We start from the raw sequence: 15,794 nt of genomic DNA, 5'->3' as shown, positions 1-15,794 counted from the left end.
AATGACAACAATGGTGCGAGGATTCCAGCAATAGCATCACTATCAGATAGACTTTTTATCATTATAAACTTTAATAGCTTGTCCCCCACTGTAAGTTTCGATATGGTGATTTTCCAATAATGTTGACACCAAAATCGTGACAACAGGTAGTGCATGCCATATGTGAGACTTACTTAATAATATATGCAGGAGATGTATATTCACACCTATAGAACACTGCAGTGGTAAGATACATTGAAGCATTCACACACAATTACATGGAATGCCAAGATTCAGACTGAACTCCCCACTTAACTTCCAATTTGGATGAAGCTGAATGCAGGTTGGGTTGAATCCTTGTAGAGGTGGGTGAGGGAGATAATGCTAGGCAACTTTATGCTCCACCCATGGAGCCGCCAAAAAAACTGAGGATAACATCACCAAATATTTAAAACTTATCTTGTGTGTATGTATGTTGAAAGTTTATTTTAATTGTATTGACAGTTTGGTATAAATCAACTGATGATTTTGATCTGCCATGAGATGATGGCAGATGGATGGATACTTCCAGAGAGGGAGGAGAAAGCTGTAGGACAGTCATCGAAGGCTGCGCATGCACACCACCTGATGCACTGTGGACACGGGGTATGAAATGGATGGTGCTTAACTACAATATGCCTAACATTGAATAGCCCACATGCACCCAGTGCTCAGGTACACAGGGGAGACTTAGCAAAGTTCTGAAGGAATACGAGCACCTGTGGAACATTAGCCCAGGATCAGTCACATCTCCACAAGAGGATGGGTAAAGGGAGAAAAAGAAAGCCTCCTGCAAATTTTGGATTTTTGCTTTGGTCAGCCAAATGTCTTAATGTACAGAAAATATATTTATGGGTCTTCAAACTAAGTTACCGAGCAAACCTCAATACTTGTTTGTCTTTAATGGAATGCTCTTTCATTCCCCTCAGAGTTACACCCAATTTATCTAAACCCAGGGGGCTTAGGTAGAGGATCACATGAACCTGAGCTTTGGTATCCCAAGAGTGTGCAGGGACACTTTGAGTTTAATTAACTAAAATCATGTAGCTAACTAGGACAGAGCACTTGCTACTGTTACAACCGCTGCCGATGTTATTCACTAAGCAAGCTAAATCCCAGATGGAAACTTGTTTTACTGATCATACCCTTATTCTTGTTTTGTATTTTGAAAATGAGGGGAAAACTACTGATCCCAGAAGCATAGAATCCCAGTAACATTTTAGAATTTTAAAACTAAAAGATTTATTACCAAGTAGAAAGAAAAAACTTAAATACGCAAGATTAAAATTATACCGCCAAAATTATATCACCAAAAAAAAAACCCACTTGGTCAGAACACACAAGTAAACTACTTGGCAACAGTTCCCACATAGACTTTTAACCATGAAAATCCAGTAATGTTACCCAAGGCAAAAACTGCAACTACGTTAATAAAATATATCACATCTCACTCTCCTCCACTCTGCTGTGGAAATCCAAAGGAAATTCAGCAACAGACTGTTTTCTGAAAACAGACTTTTCCAGCTTGAAACTGGATGTTTGCTTCAAATTCACAACTTTTCTCAGCACAGAGCTGGTCTCAGGAAATCTCCCCCATACAGCCACCTCAACTCAACTAAACATTTTTCTTTAAATATTTTTTTCCCCTTTCATCCTAGACTCCATTGTCCGAAGCACCTCTTTGAACTCAACTTTCCAAAATATAAAAATCTTTCATGTCTTCCTATTGCCTCCACTTTTGGGTCAGATAAAATTTAATAACCTTCCCTTGTTTACTTATGAAACCATTGTAAGTTGTAGGAGTCCTTTGTCATCTCTACTGTCCTTTGAAATTTAACAACTGAAAAGTCAAGTCCCTACCTCTCACCTAATGCAAATTTTAAAACCAAACCTATTTACTCGTATATTCAAACTCACCATAGCCTCTCATTACAAATGCATTCACTTTGCACTTTTCTCCATCATCTTTCAGTTCCCACAGGCTAGCTGTCTATATGAACCTTCCCCCAGTTCAATTAATCATGGACACACACACACACACACACACACACAAACACACAACCTTCTTTACAGAATGCCACCATATTCCCAAAAATATTAAAATAATAACATCCATCTTCACACTACTCATCCAGCCAGGGCCGCATTACCCATTAGCACATTGCAGGAATATATGAAGCCAAGTAAGAAGCGTTCAAGTTTCTAGTAAAAGGTCGACCTCTCTAGGTCAAATCAATGAGTCAGGCTGGCTAATCAATTGTCAACAGTGTCTGGGAGTATTGTGTTGCTGGTAGGCTCAAGTAACACAGTAGCATGACTGGTTTCCAATCTTCCATTGCCAGACTTGTCTTCATGGCATCAACTCAAGCTCAAGAAGACCCATTTATTTCCCACCAAGGAGAGTATATATTATTTGGTCATTTTGGATACTTCAGGATAAGAGTTTAGAATACAAAATATCTTCTAAAACCTGAAACAGAACCAATATATACATTTGATTTTGTGTTGGACAGATTCAGGATGAGTTAGATACTGGATTTTGTAGGATTTTAGTTGAGCTAAAAATATGTAATGAAAGGAATTGAACTGGCAAAGGGAGACTTTGAAAGGTATCTAAAACTGGCAGTTTATTCCTCAGTTTCAATGTCTAGCTAAATTTGAGGCTACTGTAAGAGTGAATAGAATGACAAGATACACAGCCAGAACATTGGAGTATATGTCTACAGAGACAATGCTGAAAGTTTAAGAGGTGCTGACATGATCAAACTTCTTGGTTACTATTCTTGCAAAATATCAAAATTGCACTGGAAAGTATGCAGAGAAGAAGAATTTCAAGTGTAAATGGGATGAGCTGTGATGTAAGCTTAGAGCCGAGAGTGAAAAGAGTTGAGGAAGAGAATATAGATGACAGATTAGGGTTAGGGTGAGACACCATAAAATTAGTGAAAAGCAAATTTAGAAGAGCTTAAAAATAAACTCTTTATTGAAATGAAAATTCTATATGGGAAGCCAAAGTCAATAAAGGAAGCTCAATTTGCATTTGTATATTAGGCTGGCAATCGGGAGATATCAGAAAGATGAATTTGAAAAGCAAATAACTTTTAAATTTGTTTTTTGGTAGAATATTTGTAGTGAAATAGTTAAACTATTCAACATTAAGACAATTCAACTGCACACACCAGTGACGCATTACAAGGGTGTGACAACAGGACAATTGTAAATACAGGATCGCAATTGCCAAAAAGGTATTTAAAAAGAACATTCTTGTGCAATTGTAAAAATTAAGGATAAAATGCTTAAGTGTTGTGCATGTTCATGATCACTGCATTGATATGAACAGGGAAGTGAGGAAAAGACTATTTGAATACTGCTGAAGCTTTTCCTCTTGCACTCATTGGGACAAATACAAGAATGCCAAATTTCAAACGATCACAACAATTTATACTACAGGACAAAAGATTGCTGGCTGGTAAGTTAATTCTAATTGGCTGAAGCGTGGCCTTGGAGAAAGCAAAGGGGAAACTATAGGCTCCCAAAGCTCTCTGGTCATTTAGAAAAGGCGCACGGCTTGACCTTATTCCTTTTGTTTGCAGAGAATGGGTCCCTGCATATGAATATATGTTGCTTCTAGCAAGTGTAAATGAGCGAATTTATGAGCTCAACTGATTATCTTAAATTACACGTGAACATGCGAAATAGGAGCAGAAGTAACCCATTCAGCCCCTCAAGCCTGCTCCTCCATTCAATAAGATCATGGCTGATCTGTTTGCATTTCAAATTCCACATTCTCATCTACCCCCGACAATCCCTGATTCACTTGCCTAACAAGAATCTATCTATCTCCACCTTAAAAATGTTCAATGACCTTGTCTCCATTGCCTTCTGGGACAGAGAGTTCCAAAGTCACACACCCATCTGAAAGAAAAAGTTTCTCCTCATCTCTGCCCTATAAGGACGATCGCTAATTTTAAAACAGTGCCCCCTAGTTCTGGACTCAACCACAAGAGAAACAGCCTTTCCCCATCCACATTGTCAAGACCATTAGGATCTTATATACTTCAATCAAGTAACTCCTCACTCTTCTAAACGCCAGTGGAAACAAGCCAACTCTGTCCAACCCTTCCACATAAGACAACCCGCTCATTCAGCTCATTCCAGATATCAATCTAGTAAACCTCCTCTGAATCACCTCCAAAGCATTTACATCCTTCCTTAAATAATGAGACCAAACTGCATAGAGTATTTGAGATATGGTCTCCCCAATGCCCTGTACAACTGAAGTATAACCTCCTTACTTTGATGTTCAATCCCTCTCATAATAAAGGATAGCATTCCATTAGCCGTCGTGATTACTTGCTGTACTTGCATTCTAAACTTTTGTGACTCTTGCGCTAGAACATCTAGATCCCTCTGCACCTTGGAATTCTGCAGTCGTTCTCCGTTTAAGTAATACTTTGCTTTTGTGTTCTTCCTTCCCAAGTGAACAACTTCACATTTTCTCTCATTATACTCCATTTGCCAGGTCTTTGCCCACTCACTCAACCTATCTATATCCATCTGCAACCTCCTTATGTCCTCTTCCCAACATACTTTCCTACTTATCTTTGGGTCATCTGCAAATTTAGCTACCATTCCTTCGCTCCCCTCATCTAAGTCGTTGATGTAAATTGTAAAAAGTTGAGGCCCCAGCACAGACCCCTGCGGGACTCCACTCATCACAAATTTCCAATCAGAAAAAGACCCATTTATCTCTCTGTTTTCTGCCAGCCAAATTAGTTGTTACTGTAGCTATTAACACACTTAGGATTGTTTAGCAAGCGCTGCCCAATCATGGAATCATATCTAACAGTAGACATTTTGTTTTGGTTTTGCAAGTGTGGCCTGGTTGAGTTTGGTCTGTACTTTGCCTATCATGAAGAAATTTGCTGTTTGATTTAATCAGTCAATCACTGGGATGCACAGCCCACAAACCTGGCATTGCACTGGCACTGAAATTCGTACCTGACGTTTCTCAATTGTGTGGTGGGCAGAATGTCTTTTTGGACTGATGATAGCATCTTGAGTGCTCTAATAGCTGCACAAGATGAAAAGCTTCGGCAACATTTCTCTTTTTTCAGCAATATCCAAGTTCTGCGCTACCAAACAATTGAAAAGTCTATTGGAGTTTGGATGCGAATAAATGGATAGATCCCAAAAATGAACTGGCAAGAAGAATAACTACTGGAAGGGTGCTTGCTCTGGCACTAAGAGAAGTGATGTGATGATGATGATGATGATGAGCAAAATGACAGACTGTGGAAAATTTAATTGGGGGGGGTTTCAATGAAAGCTGTTAATCTGGATGAACTGATGTCGGTAGATTAAAAACAGGCAAAGAAGAACATGGCTTGATGTGATGGAGTGGCCATGTGCAGCAACAGAGAATGTACAATCCACTAGTGCAATCCCACACTGGAGAAGATACAAAGAGTGAAGTGGAAAAATCATAAAAACTGAAGAACAAAAATTCAGATCTATTGACATGGTTGGTTGGTGAGCTGGATGAGGTGACCTGAGTGAGATTGGTTAGCCAGCAAGCAATACTAAGGAATTAAGGCTATCATGTACATCAACAATGCAAAAGCCTTAAGTGCATGAAACAAGTGGAAGATAGGCTGGGATTTTCTGGACCCGTCGTGGGCGGGACCCGCCGCGGGCAAGGTGGCACCCCAGCCAGAAGTCCATTGACTTGCAGCGGGACCAGACAACCCCGGCAGTGGGCGAGTGCGGAAAATCCCGCCCATAAGTGTTTAGAAAGCCACAACTCAGCAAGTTTAGGAACTAGAGTTTTCTGTGGTTCAGTTAAGATACCAAATAGCTATTTAATAGCTAAATGTGTTTGCAAATAATTGATGGATATTGCAGGTTATACTGTCTCCAGACTTAGGCTGATATAGGCATGCATAAGGAAGAGAAATTGAGGCACCTTACTGGTGCACATAAAAGAAATGGATTTAGTTGGAACACACAACAAACAAGGCCGATATCAACTTAATATTATAATAATTAGCAATTTGAAATCCAATTCAAAAGAAAGCAATACACCAGTACTCTATATTTAATCAGCAGAGCATCCTTGATTCCTCTAAAGGAGAATATTATTTTGGTGGGGAGGGGGAGGCTGTATGGACTACATTCCCTCATTATATCAAAATCATATCGCCCCCTCCCACTGTATCTGAATATGTCTCAAATTACTTTAAAGATTTGTTTCCATGAATCCCATCCCAAACATTGATCACTGTATGAAGAAGCTGTTCTTGACAACGGTTCCAAATTTGCCTTTATCAACTTGAAACTGGGGGCCCTCCTTATCCTATTGTTTAGGTTTACCTTGACACAATTCTTCTGATTTATCTTTTATACAAAGGTCGGTATATTTTAAACTTCTATAAAATCCCATCTCAGCTAAAACATTCATTTATATCTTTCATGTGGGAAAATTTTCCGAAGCACCTCACAGAGACATACCGAGACAAAAATAGTCCCAGGGCTAAAAAAAAAAGATGTTAGGAAGGGGACCAAAAGCTTGATCAAAGAGGTGAGTCTTACAGAGTATTAAAGGGAGGGTGGAGAGGATTTGTTGTGGAATAGGATAATGGTAGCTTTTTGTATAAGCAAAGTTTAAAGGGGGGGTGGAGAATAGGAAGCCAGAAAGGAGAACATTGGATTAGAGTCTTGAGGTCAGAAAGCGATGGAAGAGATTCTCAGCAGCGATAGTCTAAGATACAGGATATTATGGAGGTATAAGGTCAACATCCTAGGGGTTACCATTGACCAGAAACTGAACTGGACTATCCATATAAATATTGTGGCTAGGAATCCTGCAGTGAGCAACTCAACTCCTGACTCCCCAAAGCCTGTCTATCATCTACAAGGCACGTGATGCATGATGGAATTTTCTCTACTTGCCTGAATGAGTGCAGCTCCAACACTCAAGAAGCTTGACACCCATCCAGGACAAAGCAGCCCGCTTGATTGGCACCCCATCCACAAACATTCACTCTCTACCACCGACGAAGTGGATGCAGTGTGTACCATCTACAAGATGCACTGCAGGAACTCACAAAGCCTCCTAAGGCAGCACCTTCCAAGCCCACAACCACTACCATCTAGAAGGAGAAGGGCAGCAGACACACAGGAACACCAACAACAGGAAGTTCCCCTCCAAGCCACTCAGCATCCTGACTCAGAAATATATCGCCATTCCTTAACTGTCACTGGGTCAAAATCCTGGAATTTCCTCCCTAACAGCACTGTGGGTATACCTACACCACATGGATTGCAGTGGTTCAAGAAGGCAGCTCACCACCACCTTCTCAAGGGCAATTAGGGATGTGCAATAAATGCTTGCCTAGCCAACGACACCCTGATCCAACAAATGAATAAGAAAAAAGTAGGCAATGTTTATGATGGGGTATGGTTCAAAACCTCAACTTGGGATCAAATTGGACGCACAGGTTATGAACAATCTGATTCAGCCTCAGGTTGTAGCCAGAGAAGCAAATTATATCAGTGTTAAAGAGTTTGGTCTTTCCAATATTTAAAGGGAGGAAATGACAGCTCATCCAAGACCGAATATGGGACAAGCAGTCTGACAGCACAAAGACAGTGGAAGGAGGAGAACTGAAGGCAAGCTATTCATGTCTTTGGATGGTGCCTCCAAGGGACAGCATGTGGATAAAGAAAAGGAACAGGCCAAACATAGATCCTTGCAAGTTTCCAGAAGCAATGGTGCTGGAGCAGGGAGAGAACCTATTGCTAGGTATGTTTTGGTTACAATTGGGTTTTTCCACTGAGCTCGACTACAAAGTAGATGTGTTGCAGAGAGGTCAAGAAGCACACAAAAGTACATTGCACCATGGTCACAGTCATAGAGGATGTCATCTGTGACTTTGGTTAGGGTCACTTTAGAGTTGTGCCAGTTTTAAGGTATAAAAGTAAAATGGTGCTGTATGCTGTGGCATGGGGATTACTTAAAGCACTTCTGAAAAACAATAGGGTGAATGTTACTTTCATTTATAGAATAACTCAGGCATTTTTATATCAATATTCTTTGAAAAGATAAGTTAACATCTAAGGGATCATCTTTTCAGCGAATTCCATGTTTGAATCTCTCCATTCAGTTTTCTCTCCACATTCCTCACTATAAGGTCCTCCTCAAAATCCATCTCTATTACTAAGCACTTTGTTGTCTCTGCCAATATTTTGTCCTTTGGCTCGATAACTATTTTTGTCTGATTATACCTCTACAAAGTGCTTAGGCTCAATTTTCTAAATTAAAAACGTAATATAAATGAACGTTGTTGGTGTATTTATTTGCGATGGAGGGTGATTAATTAATTACTTGACTAATTGTTTTAATGCTGCTCGAGTGCTTCATTGTGATTAAATACCCACACTGTATTAAGATCTAAGGTTGCAGCTGGTGCAAGTCAACAAAGGAACAGGATGTGTTGCTAAAAGTCTTGAGGTTGAAATCATTATTGATTGATAGTTTAGGAATTTCAAAGTGGGATAGTTTAGAAATTTCAAAGTGGGATACAGGAGATCATCAGGTTTCTGCCAAGCTAAGGTTAAGCATACCGTGCACTCTCAGCAGTTTCTTGAAAATTCTGTATTGACCTACTGACACGTTATATCTGTTACTGCATGTGAATAAAAAAAAGTTTCTTCAGTGATACCCCTTTTGGGCATACAGAAATCGCCTTTCAGAAGTTAGGATAGGAGAGTACACAGCTGGACAATCAATGCATTGAGAAACTCCTTGGGATTGTATCAATATTTGGAGGAAACCTTGGGATTTATCAATATTTAAAGAGGGTTCCCCGGATTAAATCAATGTTAGCAATGTGTCAATATTTAGCTGGAAATACAAAAACATTTTAAAACTGTTTAACTGTGCTGGCAATAACACAACAACTGGTAAACCTTGTACTGTAGACCTCTTGTTCCTTCACTAACGTCTTTAGTCAAATTTGTGTCTTTAGACTTGGTTATAGTGAGTAATAATTTTGAATGTTACAAATTACCCTTCCCCTCAACAGTGAAGCCCACCACCATTCATAGAAATAAGCTAAAACAAGAAAACATTATTGCAGCAAACAGTTCCTCACCAAAAGAAACAGATCAGGTCTCACTGCAGCATTTATCATGGATTTAATTCTAATTATAAGTAGCTCTGTGGCCTTCTTTTTTGCAATTTGCAGTGTTACGATCCCTGCTATGTTACCACTGGACAAGCCTGAGCCCAGGGTGGAACCTGGCTTGACAGGTCCTATCTTTAATTTGTTTATTTAGATATGTGGAGAGTAGCTACTGAACAGAGTCACAGGAGTCAGTTAATGGACTTTTAACAAAAGAATAAAACATTTAACAAGAAAAGGTGAACTATATTACAATACTCCTTCATGCACAACTATACTTTTACAGATATATATAGAATTGTAAGGATAACACAAGTCACAAAAGCTATCTTATACTCTAATTCACAGTAAGCACACAGTTCATGTAAGCCAATTGGCAACCTGTGGTCAGGCATACCACACTCTGAAATCAAGTGACAGATGCCACCCTAACCAGATGCTATGGATCTCTCCTCAACTCCCCTCAGGTGCTTGTCACACCATGAGCCAACCAGTCTAACTGAACTCCATCTTTCACATGAGGGTTTCCAATCTCCACTCTCCAAGAAATTGCTTTGGAACTTTCTCCCAAACTGACGCTTTCTCTCAAGATGCCTTCCGCAAGGGTTCACCTCCAGGGTTTCGAACTCTCCGTCAGATGTTCCTTTCTCCTGGGTCAACAAATGCTTTCAAGCTTTCCTCCACACACTCTCTCTCACTGGCTCAGCTGTCAACAGTACACCACTGCTTCATATGCCCATAGCAAAGAGTTACAGGCCTTCAGTTCCTTCAGCTGTCTCTTTGAACCTTCTGGCTTCTCGTAAGCCTTTATCTCTTTAAGCTTGAAGCTTTTCTCTGATCCTCACTCTTAATTTCATTTAACAGGACTTTTTCCAGGGATCCTGTCCTTCCTTTGATTAGAAGGTCTGCTTGGAACTCTCTCCTTTTTCACTCCTCTGGATTTGGGGACTTTCTTCTTTAGCTTGGGACTTGCTATTTCTCCCTTTTGCCCCAGTCTCTCTCTGGCAGTTACTTCCAACTAACCTTAACTTGGAACTGGCTATCTGTCCCTTCTGCTCGGCAGCTGTCTTCAAACTGAACTCAAAATTGCTGTCTCTTTAGTTTTTCTGTGTGTGTGTGGCCTGCCCCTCTGGATCCCAGTTGCTAGGCAACAGCACAGTTTTTTCTACTCTTGTTCGCTTAACTTCTCTTTAGGAACCACAAAACTCATTAGAAATGCAGGCACCTTTTAAAGTGAAACTAAAGCTCATTTGGTGTGGCTATTGTATTTAGTATTACATCTTTATCAGCTCCTGCTCATTCCTGCCTCTGATCTTTGCTTAACACACAAATACAGAAATACAAATCAAACTTAAACTTTAAAGCAAAAATTCATTTTAACACTCACAAATACAAATATAACTTACTTAAACTGTCTCTATTTCCTAACAGTAGAATAACCTTTGACCAGAATTGTTGGTATGACCAATTGACAAGGGTAAGGTTGGTAGCATTCAAAAGTATCAGGCTGAATTTAATATACAGGTCAAGGATTTTAATAAAGATAAATTAATGTAAACTTATGCTCTTGGCATTAGTAAAGCGCATACTCAATAAAGACATGTCCAAAGACAAAGAAAAAGGCTTATTTACTGACCATTGACTTAAAGCTGGTATCAGTGAAGCTAATCATGCACTGAAATCCATAATGAGGGGTTTGAACACAAGTTGAAACAGGTTATTCTAACCTGGTTCTAATTATACTTATTCTAATCAAATTTTTTAACAATAAAAAAGCTGCAAAATTTTCACTGTAATAGTTTGCCATCAGAGTCTGAGTTGAAAATATTAAAATGATTGAAAATATAAATAGGAGAAATTAAAATAGTTCAACTAAACTATTTACTTGGCTACCTCACCTTGCACAGTAGAAAGGGAACATGGTGGAGATGATGAATAAAGTGCTCCACAGTGCCATAGAGCCTGCAGTCTCATGCAGACTGAAACCAGTACTTGTAAACTATTCCAGTATCATTGACTTTTCATTTATAGGAAAACGTTATTAAAAATGACAGGTGTCATAGGAAAAAGAATTACATGCAAATATAAGAGGGTAATTGTGGACACATTTAACATGCAAACATCAGAGGCAGGAAGGAGCAGGAGCTGATAATGATGCAATACTAAATACAATTACCACACCAGTCTGACAAGAGCCCAGGGAACAATAGGGGCAAAAAACCCTGGTCCACAATTGACAGTGGAGCCTGAGTATAGGCTGTGAAAAGGACAGGGCATGAGTGATACTCATGGGGGGGTGGGTGGGGGGGTGAAACCTGAGCAGGGACATATGTGAATGATAGCAACTATATGGAAGATGTGCCATAAACAGGCAGAGTGGAGCCCCAAGAGTGAGGCCTGTTACTCCTAATAAGTAATCATGGGCAAGAGGCAAAATCTAAAAGTAATAAATAAAATAAACAGATTAGGGTTCAAAGTATGTAGCATGATCAGAAGTTGGAAGGCAGTATCAGAAGGTGGACTGGTGAGGCGCGAGATGGATAGCTGGGTACAGCAGTGAGCAACAGAGTGATGGCAACTAAGAATGGCCAGCAGTGATGGCCAACTTCCCAACAAATCCTCTTGGAGTTGAAGCACAACAGCAGCAGCAATGCAGTCAGTAAACAGAGTGGCTGGCAACTACAGTGGACCCTAAGAGCTATTCCCACCATACAGCACAATCAGGAGCAGGAAAGATATGGGGACTGGGAAACAGATTTCTCTGGAACAGAAGGCAAGTACAACTTACCTATATTCAGTAAGATGTCTGCCTTTCTCCAAAAAATTTACTGCAATATTGCACCCTGTGGGTGAATGTTAAGCACTGCAGCTCAAATTAATTTGAAGAGTTTGAGTTCAATTGCTGGCCATGTAACATTAGTGGCATAAAAATATGTTCACAGCACCACTGACAGGTACAAAACCATTAGATACATTGCCATTTTTCATATATAACTGATAAAGATTTTGCTCAGCTTAACTGAAAGAACAGAGGTGCCTTGAATTTCTGTTATTTTCAAGATTAGATCATTCATTAATGGACCTGGAAAAGACTATTCCACCCATAAAACAGCTATCTAGCACTTTTCCCTCAAGTAATTCATAATAAGCGAGGCTTGGGTGCAAATCTTAATGGAAAGTGGGAACTGCATGTACATAATAAATGACATTATACTGTGATTTTATTTTAACTTCTAGTAACTGAATTTGAATCCAGTGAAAATTGATAGTGATGCTTATCTTTCTGCTATGATTCCTCAGTGAAAATAGTTTTAGACAGTCTCAACCAATTTTCAGTGATTTGAGTCTGAAACACTAAACTATGGAACCAATTTATGCCAAACTGACAATGCATTTATTACAGAGGCCTCAAAGACATACAAAATTTGTCACGGTGGTGGAATGGAATCGAGTCACTTCTGGGGACAAAGTTGAGGGAGTTTAATTTAATGTTAATCTCTCTGTTGTATTTATCCTGAGGTTGTTTAATATTGACATGGAGTGCCCAGGAGAAAAAGGTATATCATTCCCTGACACTGTTGTAACTCATCTTGATGGGTATAAAAGGCATCCAGAAAGTAAAATGAAAAAGCTACCATCAAGTAAAAATGAAAACTCAGGAAACTGGTACATACAACAAAGAAAATAGAGCTGCACACAAGACTGCAGAGCTAGGGTTGGGTGACATTACACAAGGCTCTGTAAACAAGAACGAAAATTCTGAATTTAACGTATTGCCCAACAACCCTGTCAGTGAGGATAAGGTTAAAGGACACATAAACTTACTGCAGGACAGGAAGCAAGGTCCTGTCATGACAAAAGGATGAATAAGGATTTAATTAACCATGGGAATGAGGCAAGATTTTGAAGAACTGGACCTAACCAACCTTGGCGATGGACAGGATTTGGAGTCTGAATCTCAGCTTTGGATCGAACAACACATGAGGCTGAAAACATGAGATTTCAGGCTGAGCAAGCAGCCAAGAACAGGATTGAGCTGAGGTTCAACAGGATGGTTTCAGACTTGTTTCAGTTGCTGGAATTTCTGCCTCAGGGAGTGGTTTACTGTGTTACATTAATCAGAGAGATCAGGGGCGATATGCAGGCATGGTCATACTCACAAAGAATGTTGGTAAGTTTTAAGATTGGTGATTTTGGCAAGAGCTGTTTGGGTACTGCATATAGTTTGAAACCCAACTGAAAACATTCTGAGAGAGAAAAGCAGGACAGGTAAGCATGGCGATGGTTAGTAATGTTATCTTCAATATAAAGAAAGGAAAGGGAGGTTAAAGATGAATAGAAGTTGCAGAAGATAGTGGGGTCGAGTATAGACTTTGAGGATGGGGTTGATGCCTGCAGTTTTGAAGGACTAGCAACAATGTCAATGTCAAGGAAGCCGTTAACAAGAAATGGATCTTGTAGGAAATCTTAGTTTTGTGAAGGCTGGTGAGGAAATGGAGAAAAATTACAGGATGAGGGGTTTGTCAATAGGATATGGGAACGATTTAGATGAAGGAAGCATCTGGGAGTTGGGTGCAATGGACAGATTAGGCCTCAACTGGTGCATGTGCCAGTTCTAGGTACCATATTTTAGGACTGATATTAAAAGCACATCGAAGATTTGCTGGAATGATACAAGAGATGAGGGAAGTTGCTTAGGTGGACAGAGTAAAGAAGCTGGGATTGTTCTTCTTAGAAAAGTAAGGGTAAATTTAACAGATATGATCAAAAGTATGAAGAATTTTGATTGAGTTAACGAGGAGAAACTCCTTCCATTGTCAGGGGGGTTACAGATTTAAGATAATTAGCAGAAGAACCAGAAAGGAGATGATGAGAATTTTCTTTTACATGAGTTATGATGATATGCAATGCACTATCAAAAAGGGTGTTAGAAACAAATTCAATAGTAACTTTTGAAAGGGAAATGGATATTTCTGGGAAAAAAAGAGTTTTCTGGAGAGCTATGTGGAAAGAGGAGGATATTGGAAAAATTTAATAGCTACTTCAAAGAGCCAGCACAGGCATAATGGGCCAAATGACCTCCATCTGTGATGCATGATCCTACAAGGAGGCTGAGACAGTCAGCTGTATTATTTCAATCTTGGAGACAAATCTCAAAAAATTATATGAGCTCCTCAGATTTTCATTTGAAGGGAGAAGTTGTCACCATGAAGGGGAATTGCTCAACAATTGGTTTTCCTCCATTGACCCCTCTACAATACATTTCTCTGACCTTGAAACTGACATATTCATTCTTGACAGATGGCATTTCCACAGTCATAAAATAATTCAACTTAATTTTAAATAATTTTTATTCTTTGTCATGACATGCATTTAAGTGGCTTACCTCTTGAATTTTTGCTTTCTGTAGTTCAACAGCTTGGGAGGTCTCCTTTGAAGAAGAGTCAACTTTTTTGCCTGCGCTGATTGCTTTTGATGGTACAGGTACTGTGGCGCTCTGCACTGCAGGTTTTGACTTCTCTTTTGCTGACTGTGATCTGTTTTGGATTGCATTCTGGGGCAGCTGTTGGGCCTCACTTTGCCCAGGATGTGTTTGCTGAGGATGCAGCTTATCACCATTCAACGGGCCTTGTTGTTTTGTTGGCATGGGCTGTCCTGGTTTAGGAGCTGGTGGTCCTTTTTGTTTAGAGAATTGCTGATCTGGTGCTAAAGGGACCTTTTGTTGCTGGACAGGGCCAGCTTGCTGTTGGCTAACCCTTTTCCTTTGTTGCACACTGGCACCTGTTTGCCCTTGATGGTGTGGTGACATTGTTGGCTGTTGCTTTGATGCAGATGGTGAGACAGGAAGTGGTGCATCTCCCAAATTTCCAGACATCAGTCGTTGGGTCTGACAGTTCAGGCAAAGCCATTCTTTTTTCTACATGGACAAGAAAAACAAATACAAAGGATGGTGTGAACTGGTGCAATATAATATGTACTTCTGCATTAACTATAAATTTTATGGCTTTGCAACTATTTTCTGGTTTGTACTGGATATGCTCTGAGCTTTAGTATCATAAGTCATTCCCAGAAGCGGCTCTTGCATCAGTATCAAATAATTAATGACAAGTTAAGGTGCCCTGGGATCCATAACAAGAGCACTCATTATTTATACTGTATGCGATGATCTTGCATATGACTTACACATTTGCCGCATCCGCTACAAGGCAGACTGATGAGAACTCTAATATAAAGAGAGAAAAGATAGAATATGCTGGAAATATTCAGCAGATCTGATGAAAAGTCTAAAAAGTTAACTCTGTTACTCTCTCCACAGATGCTGTCAGGCCTGCTGAGTATTTGCAGCATTTTCTGTTTTTATCTTAAGATTTATAGCATCTGCAGTATTTTGCTTTTCTGATTAGAATTCCAGTCAAAAGAGACCAACTGTAAATCATTGGTTTATTTTACTTGGAAAGCAATGTCTAAACTGACTGCTATTTTCACAGCAAGTTCCATCTTTTTCCTATTGCTCCGCATAATGTCAAAAATAATAAAATAAGCAAACTTTTCCCTTGATACAGGCCTAGATTTGCTTTACAAGTCAGTATT

At 39.6% G+C, this 15,794-nt stretch overlaps 1 protein-coding gene across 1 annotated transcript in view; it reads right to left on the bottom strand.

The window, feature by feature from the left end:
* LOC144682282 (protein bassoon-like) overlaps positions 1-15,794 on the bottom strand; it is a 421,222-nt gene that overhangs the window by 107,643 nt on the left and 297,785 nt on the right. Inside the window, exon 4 of the mRNA XM_078544759.1 lies at positions 14,590-15,120. Coding sequence (XP_078400885.1) covers positions 14,590-15,120 — 531 coding nt within the window. The remainder of the gene's footprint in view (positions 1-14,589; positions 15,121-15,794) is intronic.

This window comes from Cetorhinus maximus, chromosome 6 (assembly GCF_964194155.1).
Source record: "Cetorhinus maximus chromosome 6, sCetMax3.hap1.1, whole genome shotgun sequence".
Classification (NCBI taxonomy): Eukaryota; Metazoa; Chordata; class Chondrichthyes; order Lamniformes; family Cetorhinidae; genus Cetorhinus; species Cetorhinus maximus.
The sequence above is the reverse complement of the archived record's forward strand: the minus strand, read 5'-3'. Positions and strand labels throughout refer to the sequence as shown.